Source organism: Haplochromis burtoni, unplaced genomic scaffold (genome assembly GCF_018398535.1).
Source record: "Haplochromis burtoni strain Fernald_Lab_line unplaced genomic scaffold, NCSU_Asbu1 Contig_2, whole genome shotgun sequence".
In the NCBI taxonomy this organism is placed as follows: Eukaryota; Metazoa; Chordata; class Actinopteri; order Cichliformes; family Cichlidae; genus Haplochromis; species Haplochromis burtoni.
In genome coordinates, this window is record NW_024582363.1 from 5,407,718 (window position 1) to 5,424,170 (window position 16,453).

Below are 16,453 nucleotides of genomic sequence, written 5' to 3' on the forward strand. Positions count from 1 at the left end.
ATACTCAAATCCTGAAGACACTTGCTTGAGGACACTAGAAAGATCGAGGCTAATCTTTTTAGCACCCGTTTTTTTCTTATCTGTGCTTTTGCTGTCAGCTACGATATTTGAGCTTCATAAGACCACCCCATCTCAGTCAGAATCACCAATAAAGTAAATACACGGAAGAAACACTCCAGCCAGACAGGAGGAGGTTGTGTGTTTGTCAAATTTACACTGAAGACTTAGAAGGATACAAGGCTGAGAGAAGTGCAAAAAACGATTTTTCTCTTTCCGTACTGAGAGAGAAGGGCAGTCAGAATTGAGGATAAACCAAAGAACTGCAAAGAGCCATGTTTGGAACAATCTGACCTTTTTTTTACAACTCAAACAAGGATAAAGACAACAAAACGTAATAACTTTCCCCTATCCAATCCATACTTCATGATTATCCCTCACTCCAAAACATTGGGGGAAAAAAATGGAACTGTCAAAAGGGTCTTGTTGTTCCATTTTCTTTCCCTTGGCCCCCCTCCTGGAGACAAACAAACAAACCCCTGTTAGCACATTTCATCAGCTTTAGGGGTTACAGAACAGATTGAGTATCGACAACGGTGGCTGTCGAGGCTTATGGCTCAAAGGCAACAGTGGAGGAAAATCTCAGGGGTAGGAGATGCAATCGAAAGGACCAAAATAATTCAGCAGGACTCACTCAAGGAACAATCCAGTTTGTCATGTGGAATCATGGAGTGTCTGCTGCACAATGAGTGCAAGTCCCTGGAGAATCAGCACGGGAGTCAGCATGTGAAAAGCCAAGAGTTAGTGCCCCAACTGGCCACTCTTTGCCTTTTTATCACCTGCAAATTTAGCAACCATAAATCTGTTTCCACATGAATGCTACTGCACAGACACAGCAAAGAGACCTATAAACAAGAAATGATGTTCGGTGTCATGGGATGGTTTGGTCATTGATGGCCCCTTGGGTGTCGTACTCTTTTCTAGGAACAATTACTGTCACAAAGTTTTGACGTTTTCCTTCTGCTGTGATGGACAGTTGTGGCTGCTGGAAATTGCTGAACCATGTTGATCTGCAAAGATCTATAGTCCACTGGGGGGTTCAAGTTAGTTGCAATATTGTGTGGTATTTTCATTTCATTGTTATAGGTTCTGAGGCACCTGGTGACTGCTGGGTAACTCTGACAGAGGAGGGGCCTCTGAGCCATAGAATGGACCCTGGCCATATTCTTTGTCAATAAAAAAAGTAGCATGAGAAAAGCCTCTGATTAATGGAATGACCACCTGCTTCTTATTCACAGATGATAACTGGTACCACAAATTGCACCTGATTTTGTTTCTACTGTAACACCTCCATAAGACAAGGACTGAATATCCATTTCCTTTTAATCAATTCACAATTTATTCCTCTCCCTATTCCAATCTCCCTTTCATTTATTATGCATTATTCGCCCTTTTTAAAACGATTTTCTACTAACCGTCTCATCTAATTTGGTATTCGGATATGGTTAGTGCTGTTAGCTCAATTAATACAATGACATGTCCTAAATGCATTCTCTCCACAATCCAAGTGACAAGACGACACCGAACACTTCACATCTTTGCAAACGGGGTCATGCATTCACATCATGCTAGATCCAAACATTTAGGAGTTATTTAATCGGGCTATGTATATGGATAAAAAAGACAAAGGAACCTCAGTCTTCTACAGGACTGTGCTTTATTTTAGTCTAAGCAGAATATAATGAACTAGAGAACTACAGAGTTCAGGAGCACTATGGGAAATATCATCCTGAATCAGGGAAACGGACCAGAGCCAATGCTAATTCAAATTACATCTCTGTTTCAAATGAAAAGAAAGAAAACAGTAACTCAGATTGTTCAAGACAAAAAAACCCAACAAAATAAATGAGGTTTTTTTTCATTCACTGTAAATTTAAATACCTAAATAGATTGTGAGTTTTTATGGCAATGAATAACAACAGTGAAATTAGACTGTGAAGCTGGGAATGCAATGATTCATGGTAAAAATCTTCATGGTGCAAAATTGCCTATGACTAAATACGAACACTTTAAAGGCTCTCATTTGAATGCTTGATTGGAGCAAACTTCTCAGTTATCTGAGTTTGTTTACATTTTGGTCCTTGTAACCAATGGAAATGGTAATGGATGACCGCATCCTTATTTGTGTCAGAATGAGCTTGAGGCAAAACTGATTCTGGCAGAGTGTTTGTTTCGAAGAACATTTGGCATCCCCAGAATACAGCGTGTCTGACCACTGTTCACAGGTAGTACTGTCAGAGAGAACAGGCTGGGTTTAAGGCAGAATTTCCTCCTCGCATAACAAACCAAAAAACTGGAGAAAAGCAGCGTGATCTACTTTTGGCACAATGTCTTCAGTGGATGGTGTCACATCAGATAACAACCTGTGGAAGAACTGTCCCATGAACAAAAAAAGATATGAAAATCAGGTCAATAAATGCAATTAACCCTTCAAAATATAAGGCAAGAAAAGGACATAGAGAGAACTTCATTACAGGAAAGCAACAATGGCTTAAACATAATGACATATGGCAGCATAAGTCCCCAAAACAATCTGATGGCAAAGTTTGATTTTTTTTCTTAAAACAACAAAAGGTCCAAAAAATAAAATTGCGTTTGAACATGCAATTCTGATCCTTTTAACCTCAGTTGTGCAAAGGACCCTTTTTTCTGAATCCACAAAACCAGTACCATCAATCATCCTTTTACAGTGCAGTTTGCTAATTCTTGTATTGATGTAAGAGCTTTCATTGAACAAAATCTCTTTGAACTTTCCAATCCACAAGGGATTTTACACAGGGATTGTGCAGCCAAAAAAATTAAATGAAAAAAAAGAACAATGATCAAAGCACATCTGAATAAACCTCATGACAATGGGTCTATCCCAGCTTCAACCGATAATAACAAAACAAAAGAGAGAAAATAAAGACGTGTTTTCAAACATGAGTATAAAATCCCATTTCTGAACATCCGTGCTTCACTCTGCAAGAAATAAAATCATTTTATCTTCTGTTTTTGATAAATTATTTCATAGGTTCCTTTTCTTAGTTTCACTGAAATATATTAACTATTCTTTCTTTTTTTCTGTTTGAACATGATCTATTGTACGGCCTATAAAGAATGTTTAACAGAATTGAAAAATAAGCTATATTGTATGTACAGGTGTAATGCAGCTGTGTGGTCAGGAGAGCAGTGTCAGACTGGGTCAAGCAAGCAGGGGGTTCTGCTGGGATCAACATAGTTCTCTTGTTTGTCCCCTTCCTCTAAACTCAACCTAACCGTGTTCGTATATTTTAAACCATGTGTATTAAATGTTTGATTCCAAAATGGTTTATGTACATGTTGAACACACTGTAACCTGGAGTTTTATTTTCTAAAACTAGCGTCTTAAATGCTGTAAAGCCTCAACTTTTACTTCCAAAGAATTTAAAAAAGAGTGGTGCTGGCTGATGGTTTTTTTCACACTGTCAAGCGGAAAGCATGCAGATGGATGAACTCTACTGTCAGTGTCATATCTGTTCATCAGCCCCAACTGGACTAATCCAATTACGGCACAGGCAATCTTTCTTCTGTCAGAAAAATCATGACATGTCGGTGTACACAGAATCTTAATTACCGGATCACTTCAGGGCCATGGCTTAGGTTTGACACTAAGTCAAATACTCTCTAAGCCTTGGCCAGACACTTAGAGTTGTAGGATGCATGTTCACAGCCCAAACCGAAGGGGCTTATAAGGACTAAAACTCTCCTAAATCCCTGCACTGCTGTGGATACATTTTATATTGACATCATTGTCCCACAGAGTTGGACTTTTCAACACAAGTTGCTGTACACCCTTCCTCTGTTTTTTTGTATTTTATAGTCTATTTACATTAAGAAATTAAAAAAAGTCTTTGTCTTCATTTCTTTCAGACATGTTTCTGAACATAATTTCATACCTTCAGCAAACCACTGTGCAGTGTTGGGTTGATAATGGCATCTTTTGTGTTTCTTTGTTTCTCTTTGAATGGGATGGTAATACTATAAATCCAAAGCACAATATTAGGTGGTTCATCAGCCCTTCTGCTGGCTCAGGACACCCCACAGTGACATGTGATCGTACAGCTTCTGCTGTCCTCATATTTATCTACTCAAATGCCTTCAGGTTAAGGGGTAAGGCAAGGCTCTGAACCTCTCCACTAATCATGACATCATAGTCCCTGATGCCCTGAGTATTGGGAGTGATTTTGTGGAGTTTCAGTTAAGCACACAGCACCCCCACCACCCAGTGCCTGCTTCCACTATTTCCATTGCTACCTTTTTCAATACAAAATCTCATTTCCACAGCAAACCCTCACTGCGTTAAACCAAGATGCTGAAAAAGCTTTCTCCCAAAGCAGCTATTAAATGAGAAGCATTAATTTCTTCCCTCCTGTCCAACAGGTTCCTTTAATTATCGCTCCACTTTCAGTCAATTACATTTCACTTCCTTTCCTTGACAATCACTGCTATTTTAGGGTGAGTGTTATGCACCCAGGGGTGGGAGATTCATTCTCAAACAGACTTGTGCTCTGCCCTGCCATTGGCTGGGAACCTCTAAGGATACATGCTCCTTAAGCAGACAGATCTTGTGAAAAGTGGTGTAGTGGCAACTGAGGAAAGGGGCATACTTCATACTATATAACCTCCAAATTTCTAGGTGCATAAGCCAGAGGCAAATGGTTTAAATGCTCACAAAGAACTGACTATACCTAAGTATTACTTTTGCTCATCACTGATTGAAAAATGGCAAATAAAGGCAGTGCAGTATGAGAAGATAGAGAAGATAAGCTTTACCTCTTTGGGGATATTTATACTTTTTCATGTTCACATATATATTTTTTCTTTTGCCTAGCATGCTAAATATTATATTCTAAGAACTTATTCAAATCTTATGTATTTCTTTTGGCAAAAACGCTTAGTTACATTTTCTTTTTGTAAGCTGGACGGCAAATATCAAATCACAGTTTGGCAACAGCTTGGTAGTGTGCCTGCTGGGTTGACATTTGTCTGTGATTTTAGAGGTGAAACATAGCCTCAGTCTGCTCTTGTCTCCAGTCCAGGCTAAGGGCAAATCAGGCAAGAGCCTCTTTAATAAATGGGTAATGAGAAGATCTATTTTCTTTCTATTTTTTTCCTCATTTTGGTAGTTTTAGTGCAGTTCTAGTGTTTCACAGCTATTTCTGCTTTTAATGCACAACACTTCAGCAACATTCTCCCTGGAGTGTAAATGTAATAGGAGCACCCGTTTTAAAAATGTTGAAGTACTGATTTCACATTGCCTAATTTAGCCCTGGCATAGCAGATATGCTACATGATCGCTGCACTGTTAGCCAAGCAGACAGCAGGATACAAGGCTAGGCTGAGTTTTGGCTCACTGGGGACTCAACCTGCCATTAGTAGTGGGAACTAGTACAGCATCTGGTATAAGACAGAAAAGATTACAGGATCAACCATGCAAGGTTCATGTTGGAAATGTATTCTAGAGATGGCCAAGACAAGCAGAGGATATTGCATTGCTCATGGAACATTAGATTTCCCATTGATTAGTTCAGCTTCACTTAAATAATGAGCATAAATGGTTTGTAGAACATGGCTTTGTTTTTACTTACTTCACATTAATTCACAAAGCTCCTTCTATCAGTAACACATGTCAAATGAAATGACAGAGGGAGGGCTGGGTTTTATCTTACAGTATTTAAAGGCAATCCTTAAGAAGTCCTTAAGAGCTGATATATATATTCAACCATACCTCATTCACCCATCTATATAGATTATATATATATCTATATCTATATCTATATCTATATATATAGATATATATATATGAATGAGGCTATAACTTGCAGGCATCATCTTCTGAGATGCAGTGTTGCTGCTGAAAGAAAATTCACAACAACAGGCCTCACTGCAGCTGAACAGTAACAGAATTGAGGATTTCTAGTAAAAAATGTTGGATTTGACCCAGTTTTAAGCAACTATTGCTGCAATGTTTGTGATAGAAAACAAAAACTAAATCAATTTTGCTACCTGCCCTTCTCTTTTAGTTTTTGGTCAAATTACTCTGGAACATTAAAACCTTGCTATGATATGGAAGGTTTTATCCCTCATCCTGCATTGCCTCTTCGGTAAATTCGGCTACATTATTGGTGCCAGGTCAGCTGTCACCAGCCTTGCCAGGGAGTAGGCGCAAACATAATTCTCCCTAATCTTCCTTCTGTCATCCATGTGCATGCAGGGGACCATCTCTCCCGTCATTTGGTCCAAGTGATTATCCCAGTGATTTTTCACTTGGTTGCTGCTAATGTATAGAGGCTGATGATTACAGTGTGATTAGGGAGAAAGGTGAAATAGCATGTCTAATGTGGTGCAAGAGATAATTGAAGGGTAGTGAGCACAGGCATTAGGTAGGTTCGAAAATGCTGCTCCAACGGGAGAGCCGCTAAACAATTGTGCCGTGATTTAGAAAGGCATGGCTGCTCTAAGGACGGGAGAAAAGGAAGTGCTACGTGGAATGTTAATATCAAGGGCTGAAATTAGTACCTTCAGCTTTTTTTTAAGTGGCAAAGGCAGTATATTAAAAACTATGAAATCTGCTGGCACATTTAATCAGTCCCTTCTTTAGTGATTTGGACCAATTCTGGTCTGATTTTCTAGTTCAACAAAAAAGAGGGAGAAGAAGACTCTCATTACTTAACATGAGCTCGTTGGACTGGTGCCTAAAGTATTAACTTGAGGTCCTACTTGACTGTTTAATCTGCTTTTGAAAGCATATAACACAGATTATGATTAGATTATGTATACTGTTTGCCACCAGAGCTTGATTAGGGTTTCTATTTTTTTTGGTTAAATCATCTGGCATCACCTACCAGCATCAGCTTAAAGGATCTCGGTGTGATGAGTTCTTGACTTCCCCTCTTCTCCCCACTCTCTCCCTGCTCCTGTCTAGCCTTGCCAGCTGTCAGTGCTTAGAGGGCTGGTATATGGATTTGAGCTGGTGTTCGGCGGAGAAAATTGGGAAGTGCTCGTGGTGACTGAAACAGCATCGCTCCTCCCCCTAGACTCACTCGAAACATATTGATCTGGTTTTAGAGAGGAGCCTGCTTCCAGAGCTGTAAATTGTTAAAAAACAGAGGCTACAGGACTCTAAATCAAGACACGACACTACTGGAGTGCCTGGCATCAGTGTCAGTGTAGCTAAAGATGAGTTGAATGATTTTAAGAGTGACTGTTAGAATTATCTTAGATCGAGGCCATTAAGCTCTACTTTTTTTTTACCATGGACTTTATGAATAATGTGTACATTACGCAGGTCAGGGAGCATGTTAACAGTGGAATTAACATTACACAGGTAAATGTGCTCTAAAAGCCGTCACTCCTTTCCTGCAATACAGAAGTAAATTGAATTCATCATTAGAGAAATTTGCCAACAGACAAGAATGAATTTTTCTCAGTCTAGAGTTTTGCAGCAGCTTCAGTGGACACACACATATCCTTGACATGTCACTCAAAATTTGTGGCTGCTGATGATGGGCATACTTTGTTTTTTTGAGAGAATGCTGATACCACAAGAGCCAATTCATTACTAAACCAAATACATTCTGCTGGCAGTTACAATAGCTATCACTTTTTTCTCCTTCCCTCTTTACTCTTTCGGTCATGACCATCCATTTGTCCATCTCACTTTTAATCATCTCCTTTTAGAAGTTTGTGGCTTCATATTTCACACTTCATGTAGCAATACAAAAAGGCCAACAACAACAAAAAAAAAAAAAGACACCCCATGTCCATTTTACTTGGTCTTTACAGTGGATTGTCGCTTGAACACAAAGGCCAGTGAAGCCTTAAACATCTGCACCCCGTCCAGCACAGACATCAGTAAAGTCAGTCTTTTTTTTCTTCTTATTCTTTTGTTTTCTTCCAGAAGATCATCTCCATATCTGTCAGAGAGTGCGGTGACTTGTACATCATGATGAGCGTGATATCCAGTGGCTGATACGTTAACATCCAAGAGAAAGAGAGTTGTTGCGTACAGGGGCAGATGAATGCTTCCCCCCACACCATCCCACCCCTCTTTTGCCCCATTTTCATTACAACTTCAAGTATTTTTTTAAACAACAGCAAAAGTTAGCAAATCTACACTTTTTTTTTCTAGTCTACTCTACTACTCTACAACCTGGTGCTAAATCAGCATCCAGAGCAAAAGATCAGCCCCTATACTACGTTTCCATGTCTTTTTTTATACATTATTTCCATGTTCTTTTATTCATACTTACAGTAGGCCACTGGATATTGATTTAATGTTTTTGTTTGTTTTTTTTTTTACTACGAGTAAATTGTAATACTTGCAGCTACAAGGTATGAGTTTTTAAATATATATTTATATATTTATATATTTATATTCTTTTAAAAAGCGTTTAGTCCTTTGGTCCCTATTTCCTAAGGAATGATGCATGTAAATTATCCTGGATTCTCCACTTTTCTCCTTTTCTTCTTGTTTTCTTCTTCGATCCAGAGCTTGCCCTGTCACAGAGCACAACACCTGTGTAGGCACAAAAACCAAAATGGCAGCAGGCTGGTGTGTGTGTTTGTATGTTTTGTGTGTGTGTGTGCGCACACGCATGAGTTTGCTTCAGTTCTTGTGTTGGCATTTGCACTTATTTATACATGTACAAAGTTTTTTTTTTCCTTTTTTTTTCTTTAAGTGTAGCATTTTTGAAATGTGTATGTTTGATTTGTTTTCTGTGTTTATCTATATCCTGTGTCAGTATGCATGCTTTGAGCATAATGAGTCTATAAAGGTTTTTTTTTTTCCATCATGTCTAAAAAACAGCAGCAAAAAGTTGGTCTCTGCAAAAAATCTTCTTCCACAGACGCCAAAGCAAAAGAGGAAAAAAAGAGGCATTTGCGAAGAAAAACGAAAATAAATAAACAAACAAAAAAACCCGACAACTCTGGGATCCTTCTCTCAGTCACCCAATCTTTCAGCGGCTTTCCAGGAGGATCAAGGGACCACCCTTCCTTCATGATATGTAGCAGAGCAAGAAGTCTTTGTACTTTTACTGCACTTGTGGAAATAAGGTGTTGTGGCCCTTCATCCTGTGACACAGAGAGAGAGAGAAAGGAAGAGAAAAAGACAGGAGAGAATAAGGAGAGTGGATTCAGTGGGGCTGTGGCAAACATGCTCAGGGTTGCTGGCTCCTGGTTATCACACAGACTGACAGGCACAGCCAACAGCATGAGAAACAGACGGGGAAGAGGAAAAAAAAAAAGAGGAGCGTGTCAATCACAACCAGAAATAAGTGGGCTAGAGGTGGGGTGGGAAATTTGTGTTTTAACCATATGGAACAGACATCTACACTGTGACAGCACTAATCCAGCGAAGGCCTAATTTAAACTGACTGCATCTCCCTGATTGGAAAAAAAAAAGTTGCCCGAGATGTTGCTGCCATTCATCTTTTTGTTAATTCATTACAAACAGGCTACAAAGGAACAAGAAGGAAACATAAAGAAAACGAGACAAGTGTGTGTGCAAGTTCTAATATTGCAATAATTAGAATCACGTAATAACTGACAGTTGTCCATTATGAAAAAGATACATATTTCAAGAACTAACCTCTAATTAGGATAGCATGAAAAACAACTCCCTTGCCTTTGTGCTGGATTGATATGCTGCACTGTTACTAAATGTGTCTGTGCTGTCGAGCTTTGGGTTGATAAAAGATCTAGTTTACAGCCTATCATCCCTAATATGTTGTGAGCTATGATGTGGGTGAAGAAAGGCTATGAAATCACAGCAAATCACTCTCTGAGAGTGAACATGAAAGGGTCTGACTTTGTGACGAGAACATGCGCCCAGACGCTCTTTGTTCTACCTTTCCATTCCTGTAAATGAGCTTGTTACCATTTCATAATAGATCTGCTTTTTAGATGGGGGAGCAGCGATTCAAACTTATTTCTTATGTGTGCCAAAGCGAGCCCGGCCATTAGCAACATAAAGCACTAACAGTCCCAATTACAGATGCCCTATTTTATAAGCCATTCGCAATTCTCCCTATACATGTAGCTGAGTAGAAACACACAGTGGCTTTCAAATTGATCATTTTTTCCCCAAGTAAACAGCTTCTTTGAAAACATCACAACTGTTTCATGCAGTAACTTTGTCCAGTAACAAAGAATTCCTTTCTTTCTTTTCCCTTCACAAGCTTTTAGTCCTAATATTATGCCTCCGCACACCACCACCTACTTGGATGGCTCCATAAATGACACCTGGCAGTTAGGAGGCATAGCTGATGCCAGAAAAACCTTATGCCCCCTGGCGTGCCTGGCTAGACACCCCCTGAGTTCACTGGATAGACTAAGGTTGGGAGAGTCGCCTGCAGGGCTTCTGAAATAATAGGTTAGAATGTGCTCAATGAAAACTACTAACGCTTATCAGTCTTGGCCTTGAGGGTTGGAAACAAACTCACTTGCAAAGAAAGGACCTTTTCACTATTAATTTGTATGCTGCTTTTTTGTACACATAGAGCAAAAATTGTACTACATACAAGCAGCAAAACCGAATACCTAAATTATGCGGTGCTAGAATCACACTAAAAATATAACAAGCAACAGGCAGCCACAAATAATCAATCCAGGTATTTGTATTTCATTCTATCTTTTGTACCCTACTTACACCTCTCTGTACAGTATGGTGTATGGTGGACGGATTTTGGGTACGCGGGTCTGTAGTGCCGCCAGCAGCTTTTCTATCACTGTGTAATTGGTTTGCACCCTCATAAATAAATAAATGGGAAGTGATTCTCGTGTTAGGCAAACAAAACAATCTTGCTGAAGTACTCCCTGTGCAGATGGAAGTAGACTGTCAACATTTGCCTGTGCTCTCTGTGTGAACGTTAGAGATTTAATTGGCTTCACAAACATAGGGTCATCTTGGCCATCTCTCAACTAAACAGCTGTCGAACAGAGAGAGAAATAGGTCCTTTTTGAAAATAAGTAGACTTAAAGAATAAAAGTTTTCTGGAAGAAAAAACGCTTCGTGATGTGAATGTGAAGAGATAGAGAAATCGAAAATACAGTACATCCATACACATGAACCCCACAAGAGAAAGTAAAACATCACAAGGGCACACATTACAATAGCACAAAGGGTTAAAGGCCACTTCCAATTATAATCAACCAACAAGTCAGCACGTCAGTTACAGGTACCAGCCATGAAAGGCATCGATTACTGCACTCCACAAACTGCCAATATACAATATACAGTATATATAAATATATATAAAAGTAGGGCAGAATATAAAGAGAGAGTTTAGAGATATCAATCAACGCCACGTCATGCAACGCAGTCACAGGCCCACCACATGACGTCATCCAAAAGAAAATGACACCATGGGTTCAACTTACAGCTGAGGGAACTTGGCCCCATGACAGGTGTGGGGGTGTGTGGCTATAGCGGAGAAAGGCCACCTCACACTGTGATTGGCCTTGTCAGGTTGCCAGGTTGGTAAGGGTGCAAAAGAAGGAAAGAAACAATGGGATTTTCTTTTCCTCAAGTCAGAATTCAAAGCACCCCATCTATTTGTTCCATACTCACTTATTCTGCCTGACAAATCAAATGAGGTCATTATAGTTATTACCATAAAACTGAAAAAAAAGACAAGTAAAACAGAAATAACAGAGCAAATAATCTTCAGTGCAGCACAGAAAAAAGCCTCTTTGTACTTTAATGTGGTGGTGAAATATTATTGGGTTGACAACATCTGCAGGTTAAAGGTTTGAATTGATGTTTTTATATTCGCAAAGATAACCCTTACGGCAAAAATGCATATTTCAGAAACTTGTCCTGTCTACAGTAATTGGATTTGCCTTGCATTGTTTGCTATGAGGGTACAGTGAGTGCTTCAGGTTTTTTGCATTAAGTTTATCTTTAAGACACAGAACGCAATTTCAGAGTAGCAGGGCTCCTGAGACCAGAAAAGGAGAATGCTGTCTGATCGTGTTTTTAATTCAACTTCAAAGCAAAAATTTTCAGTGTTACAGAAAAAAGGCCTTCTGAAGTTATCTACATATTGAAGTTTTTACCTATAAGGAACACACACATGCACACACAGTAAATCATCATTCAAGTTTCATCAAAGTTTTTCATCATAATAACGCATTAGGGTTGGAATTTAGAAAATTAAACAGTTGAACTTTATTTACTTTAAGCCCAACAAGCCAATGTACTCTCTCCTGCTATAAATAAACGCTTGTGCAATAATTTGAAAGAACATATCTAGAAAATATACACTTTGTTTTTATCGGCCATGATTTTTAGGAATCTATTAACCTAATTGCTCAAATTGACTTCAAAAAGTTAATGCATTTATTTCTTTAATATTTCAATGCTTATTATTGGTCTGTCTATTAGTTTAAAACAACCAAAGTGGTGTAATTACATAAGCAAAACACAAAGATGGCACAATGACAGAGGGATACATTGAAAAAACAAGTACGCACACATACTGATTAAGTGACAGAATGTCATTATGGGAAACGTGTTTGCTTGGAGCCATTCTGAAAATATTTCAATGACTGTCATGTCATTCAGTGCTGTTGTATTTTCCATTTGCTCCTAAATCAAATTCACTCACTCCTTTTCTCTTCTTATGGTATCTTCTTAATTAGCGAGGATAGCTCTATTCAAATTATATCAGAGAACTGATAAAGGGAGCTGTATTAGTATAGGATACCACCTTCTATGAATGCTTTTTAGTAGAATAGAATAGAATACCAGAATAGAATACGTGCCTGTGTAATTGTAATACAAAAGTTTCCAGGCAATTGGTTTACGATGTATTTATATTGTCTTTTCACTGACAACTGTAGTTTGTATTAGATAATTATTTGAGACTAGATGCACTAATCTAACTTTTTCCAGGTACAATAGGTATCACCCAATACAGCAGTCCTATCTAAAATAAAGAACTTTATTCCACCTAATTTTCTTTTAATTAAAATGTAACAAATAAATGTATGTCATTTTACTGACTTTATGACCATGGATTAATTTGCACTAGTCTAGTTTCAGCAAGAGTTATTAGACTGTTGCACGCTAGTTTCTCCTAATCTCAGGACAGTACATTACACCTCTGTAAATGCAATAAAAGCTTTCCAATAAGTGTAAAATCAAATGTAACAAGACAGAGAGAGACTGAAAAGCTTAAAGCATTCTTATTAAGGATTGGCAGTCATGTAAACACATTTGACTACAGTTTACATTGAAGTAAAAGCCAACCTTCAAACTTCAAACCTTTGGTTGTTAGGTTCCTCAATGTTATATAAGCTCCTATGTTTGTAACTATTGCCATTCTGCTGAAAAGGGGAATAATGAACACAGGCTAATACAGGACTGAACTGAATAGATGAGCCTCACAGATCTGCTTGTTGTGACTAATACCTGATCCAGACTTTCAGTCAGGATTGGCCCAGTACCCAATTTAAATATCAGATCGATGCATCCCTATATGTTACAATGGAGAATTATTCTATTGAGGCATGTTGCTACCTTAAGCAATCTGTATTTTTATTGATTTTTATTGAAGCTCTCACATTTTAAGGTACCTAATAGGGAGCTGTTGACAGAAGATTTCTTGCAGCAGATACACTAAGTGTGAAGACAGTGGCACAATTTTTTTTTAAAATTTTGCCTCTATACACAAACACAGTGGACCTAAAATCAAAAAATGAGGTGTGTTTTCAAAACAAACTAACATATACTTTAATAAAAGTATTGTTTGTAATACTTGGATGACTGGCTGAATTCTAAAACTTGGACATTATCAAATTCTGTGTTTCCTTCCTTGAGATGCTCTGCCAGGCCTTTAATAATTTTAATGGCCTCTTTCACTTCCAGTGACAATGACGCTCTAGACCTTTTATTGGGAGTTCAAGTTACCAAGTGGAAGTTCGGCACTTATAATCAACTACACAAATACTTAATTTTTTATGCAATAGCAGGCGAATAGGCCTCATCTGGCCAAGTGTTTGTCAATCAGCTGTCTTTTGAGCCTTTGAAATTGGGGGACTATGTAAAAGAATGTCATAACAGTGTTACTATGCATGCAACTATGCATCCGTGTTGTTGTGGAAGCATTAAAAATGACATTTCCATGTATGTTAATTTCATAATAAAATATACAACACTATTTTCACTTCATAAAACATCTCTATAACCCTTGGTTACAACTAAATAGTTACAATAGAGCAGGATTAAGCTAAAAAACAAAAACGATATCTTAGATTAATAATTGTTTATAAGTACAAGTCTTTGAGTGAACAAAGGCTTTTACATTATGGTTGTCCCATACATGCTGATGGCATGAATCACTGATATCTATAGATATATAGAAAGGCCAGTTTTCTGTATCCTTTAACACTGAACACAGTGTTGCATTCTAGTGCACCAAATGCAGAATCCCACAATGGGACTGACAAATACTGATAAATATAGAGCACAAACATTTAAACATGCTGCACTTACTCTTAATACTCATTAGATGTCTGAATTGACTGTATAATTTTTTTTTCTTTGATAAAGGATCAGCTTGTATATTGCCAAATAGCTGACATAAGTCTAATGCTATTTGAGGAGATAAATTATTGCTTTTGGAAATTTGTTGCTAAACAACTTGTATCGATTTCCAGTGGAGTATCCAGTAGACAGGTAATTATGCACAGCTAGGTATTGATGATGTCATTTATTTGCCCTAAAGCATCCTGCAGGTCCAAGTTAGGCTAGGCTAGACTAGACTCCCAGAAGTAGACAGAAAACAAATCTGTGCAGCAGGGAAACCTGGCAGAAATCACCAGAGGTTTTTATGAAAAGGTCCTGTAAAATCTAGAAACATTGACACTTCTTGATTATCTTGATTATAGAACTATGTTTTTCTGACTGTAAGTAGTTGACACATTTTGTGGACTAATTTGTCTGGCATATAGATGACTCTGTAAATTTCAGTATTTTATTCAATGATGGGATTTTTATTTGGTGGAATAACGGAGGTTTGGGGTTTTTTTTTTTTTTTGGGCTTTTCGTTCCATTACCCCCCTGTAAAAAGCAGCCCACACTTTCACATTTTTTAATATTTGAAATGAGCAGAGAAATTCACAAAAGCGAGCTTGGGAAATGTTATTGTGCAGCTCATTTCATTACATTCTCAGTTAATACTCAAATGCGGTTCTTTATTTATACAATTTTTTAATTCATTTCTGCATTTCTGCATTGAAAGTATACAGTATTACTTTATAGTTGCTCAGATAATAAGTTTGAATTTTAGGAGCAATCAACATTTTCATTAGAAGTTACAATGAGATTTGCAGGAGTAAGTTCACAAACATTCTAGTCTTCTGTATTGTGTCCTATGTACTGCACTGATAATATTGTAAATTCAATTCAATTTTGTATAGCGCCAAATCACAACAGGAGTTACCTCAAGGCGCATCCATACCTTTTTCAAGTGAAGTAAAACGCTTTTGAATGGCATGGGACATTATAGCATGGGTGTTACTGTACCTGGGTATGAATAGCAGACGAGTCAGTAAGGTCGGTTGGCATCTTTTGGCCGCTTTAGCTGCACCTTCAGCCTCTTCATGCCTATCTGAAAGCCATTCATGGCCTGGATAGCGGCTTGAGCACTGGATGGGTTATCAAAACTCACAAAGCCTGGGACAAGTACACAGAACAGGAGAGAGATGGGGGCAGAAAATGGGAAAATGAAAAAAGAAGGAAGGAAGAAAGAAGAATAGGGAATATGAGAGAGACATGAAAAAGAGAAAGGGATCGGTTAAGGAACAAAGAGGAAGACAGGTGAGATGAAAGAAGCAAGAGAAGGAAAAAATACCCTTTTTAACTCCCAACAATGGCAAAACAATAGCTCTTTGTTTTCGCTTTTCAGGCGATTAATTGAAAATCTCCGAATTAAAAAAGAAGATTAAACAAAATACCAGAAAGGCTAATAACGTAATAACACAGATATAAAAAAAGCTAAGGAGTACCATTAGAAACTGGGTGTTCAACTTGAACAGAGAACAAAAAAGAAAAAAAAAGGTGTTCAGAGATATGAAAGAGAGAAAAGGAGTCTTGTATTATGTGTAGCGCAAATGTTGCGCCTGTAAAAGTAAACTGTGTGTTGAGCCATACAACTACACCAGTGGTGTGTGTGTGTCTGTGTGCATGTGTATACATATTTTCATGTATGTGACTGCATCTAAGTAAGGAGCAAAGGGCATCGGGGACGTGACGAGATGCTAGGAGCAAGGTGTATAGGACGGAGGTGCCTGCTGCTCTGAGTTATCACCTGGGTGTCGAGGCGGAATGAGCCCACAGCTTTCCACACTGGGACTCCTTGCCTGGTCT

General features: G+C 38.3%; 1 protein-coding gene across 13 annotated transcripts in view; it reads right to left on the reverse strand.

Annotated features, from left to right (window-relative positions):
* Positions 1–1,695: 1,695 nt before the first annotated feature.
* Positions 1,696–16,453, reverse strand: part of celf6 (CUGBP Elav-like family member 6) — a 153,531-nt gene continuing 138,773 nt past the window's right edge. For 11 of the 13 annotated variants that reach the window (XM_042218560.1, XM_005912930.2, XM_042218552.1 and 8 more), the window contains 2 exons: positions 15,611–15,760; positions 1,696–9,153 (listed from right to left, as the gene is read on the reverse strand). In XM_042218560.1, the coding sequence (XP_042074494.1) occupies positions 15,633–15,760 (128 nt within the window). In that variant the 3' untranslated portion in view covers positions 1,696–9,153; positions 15,611–15,632. Of the gene's footprint in view, positions 9,154–11,460; positions 11,541–15,610; positions 15,761–16,453 lie in introns of all 13 variants that reach the window. The other 2 variants (XR_315235.2, XM_005912932.2) reach the window with 2 other exon arrangements.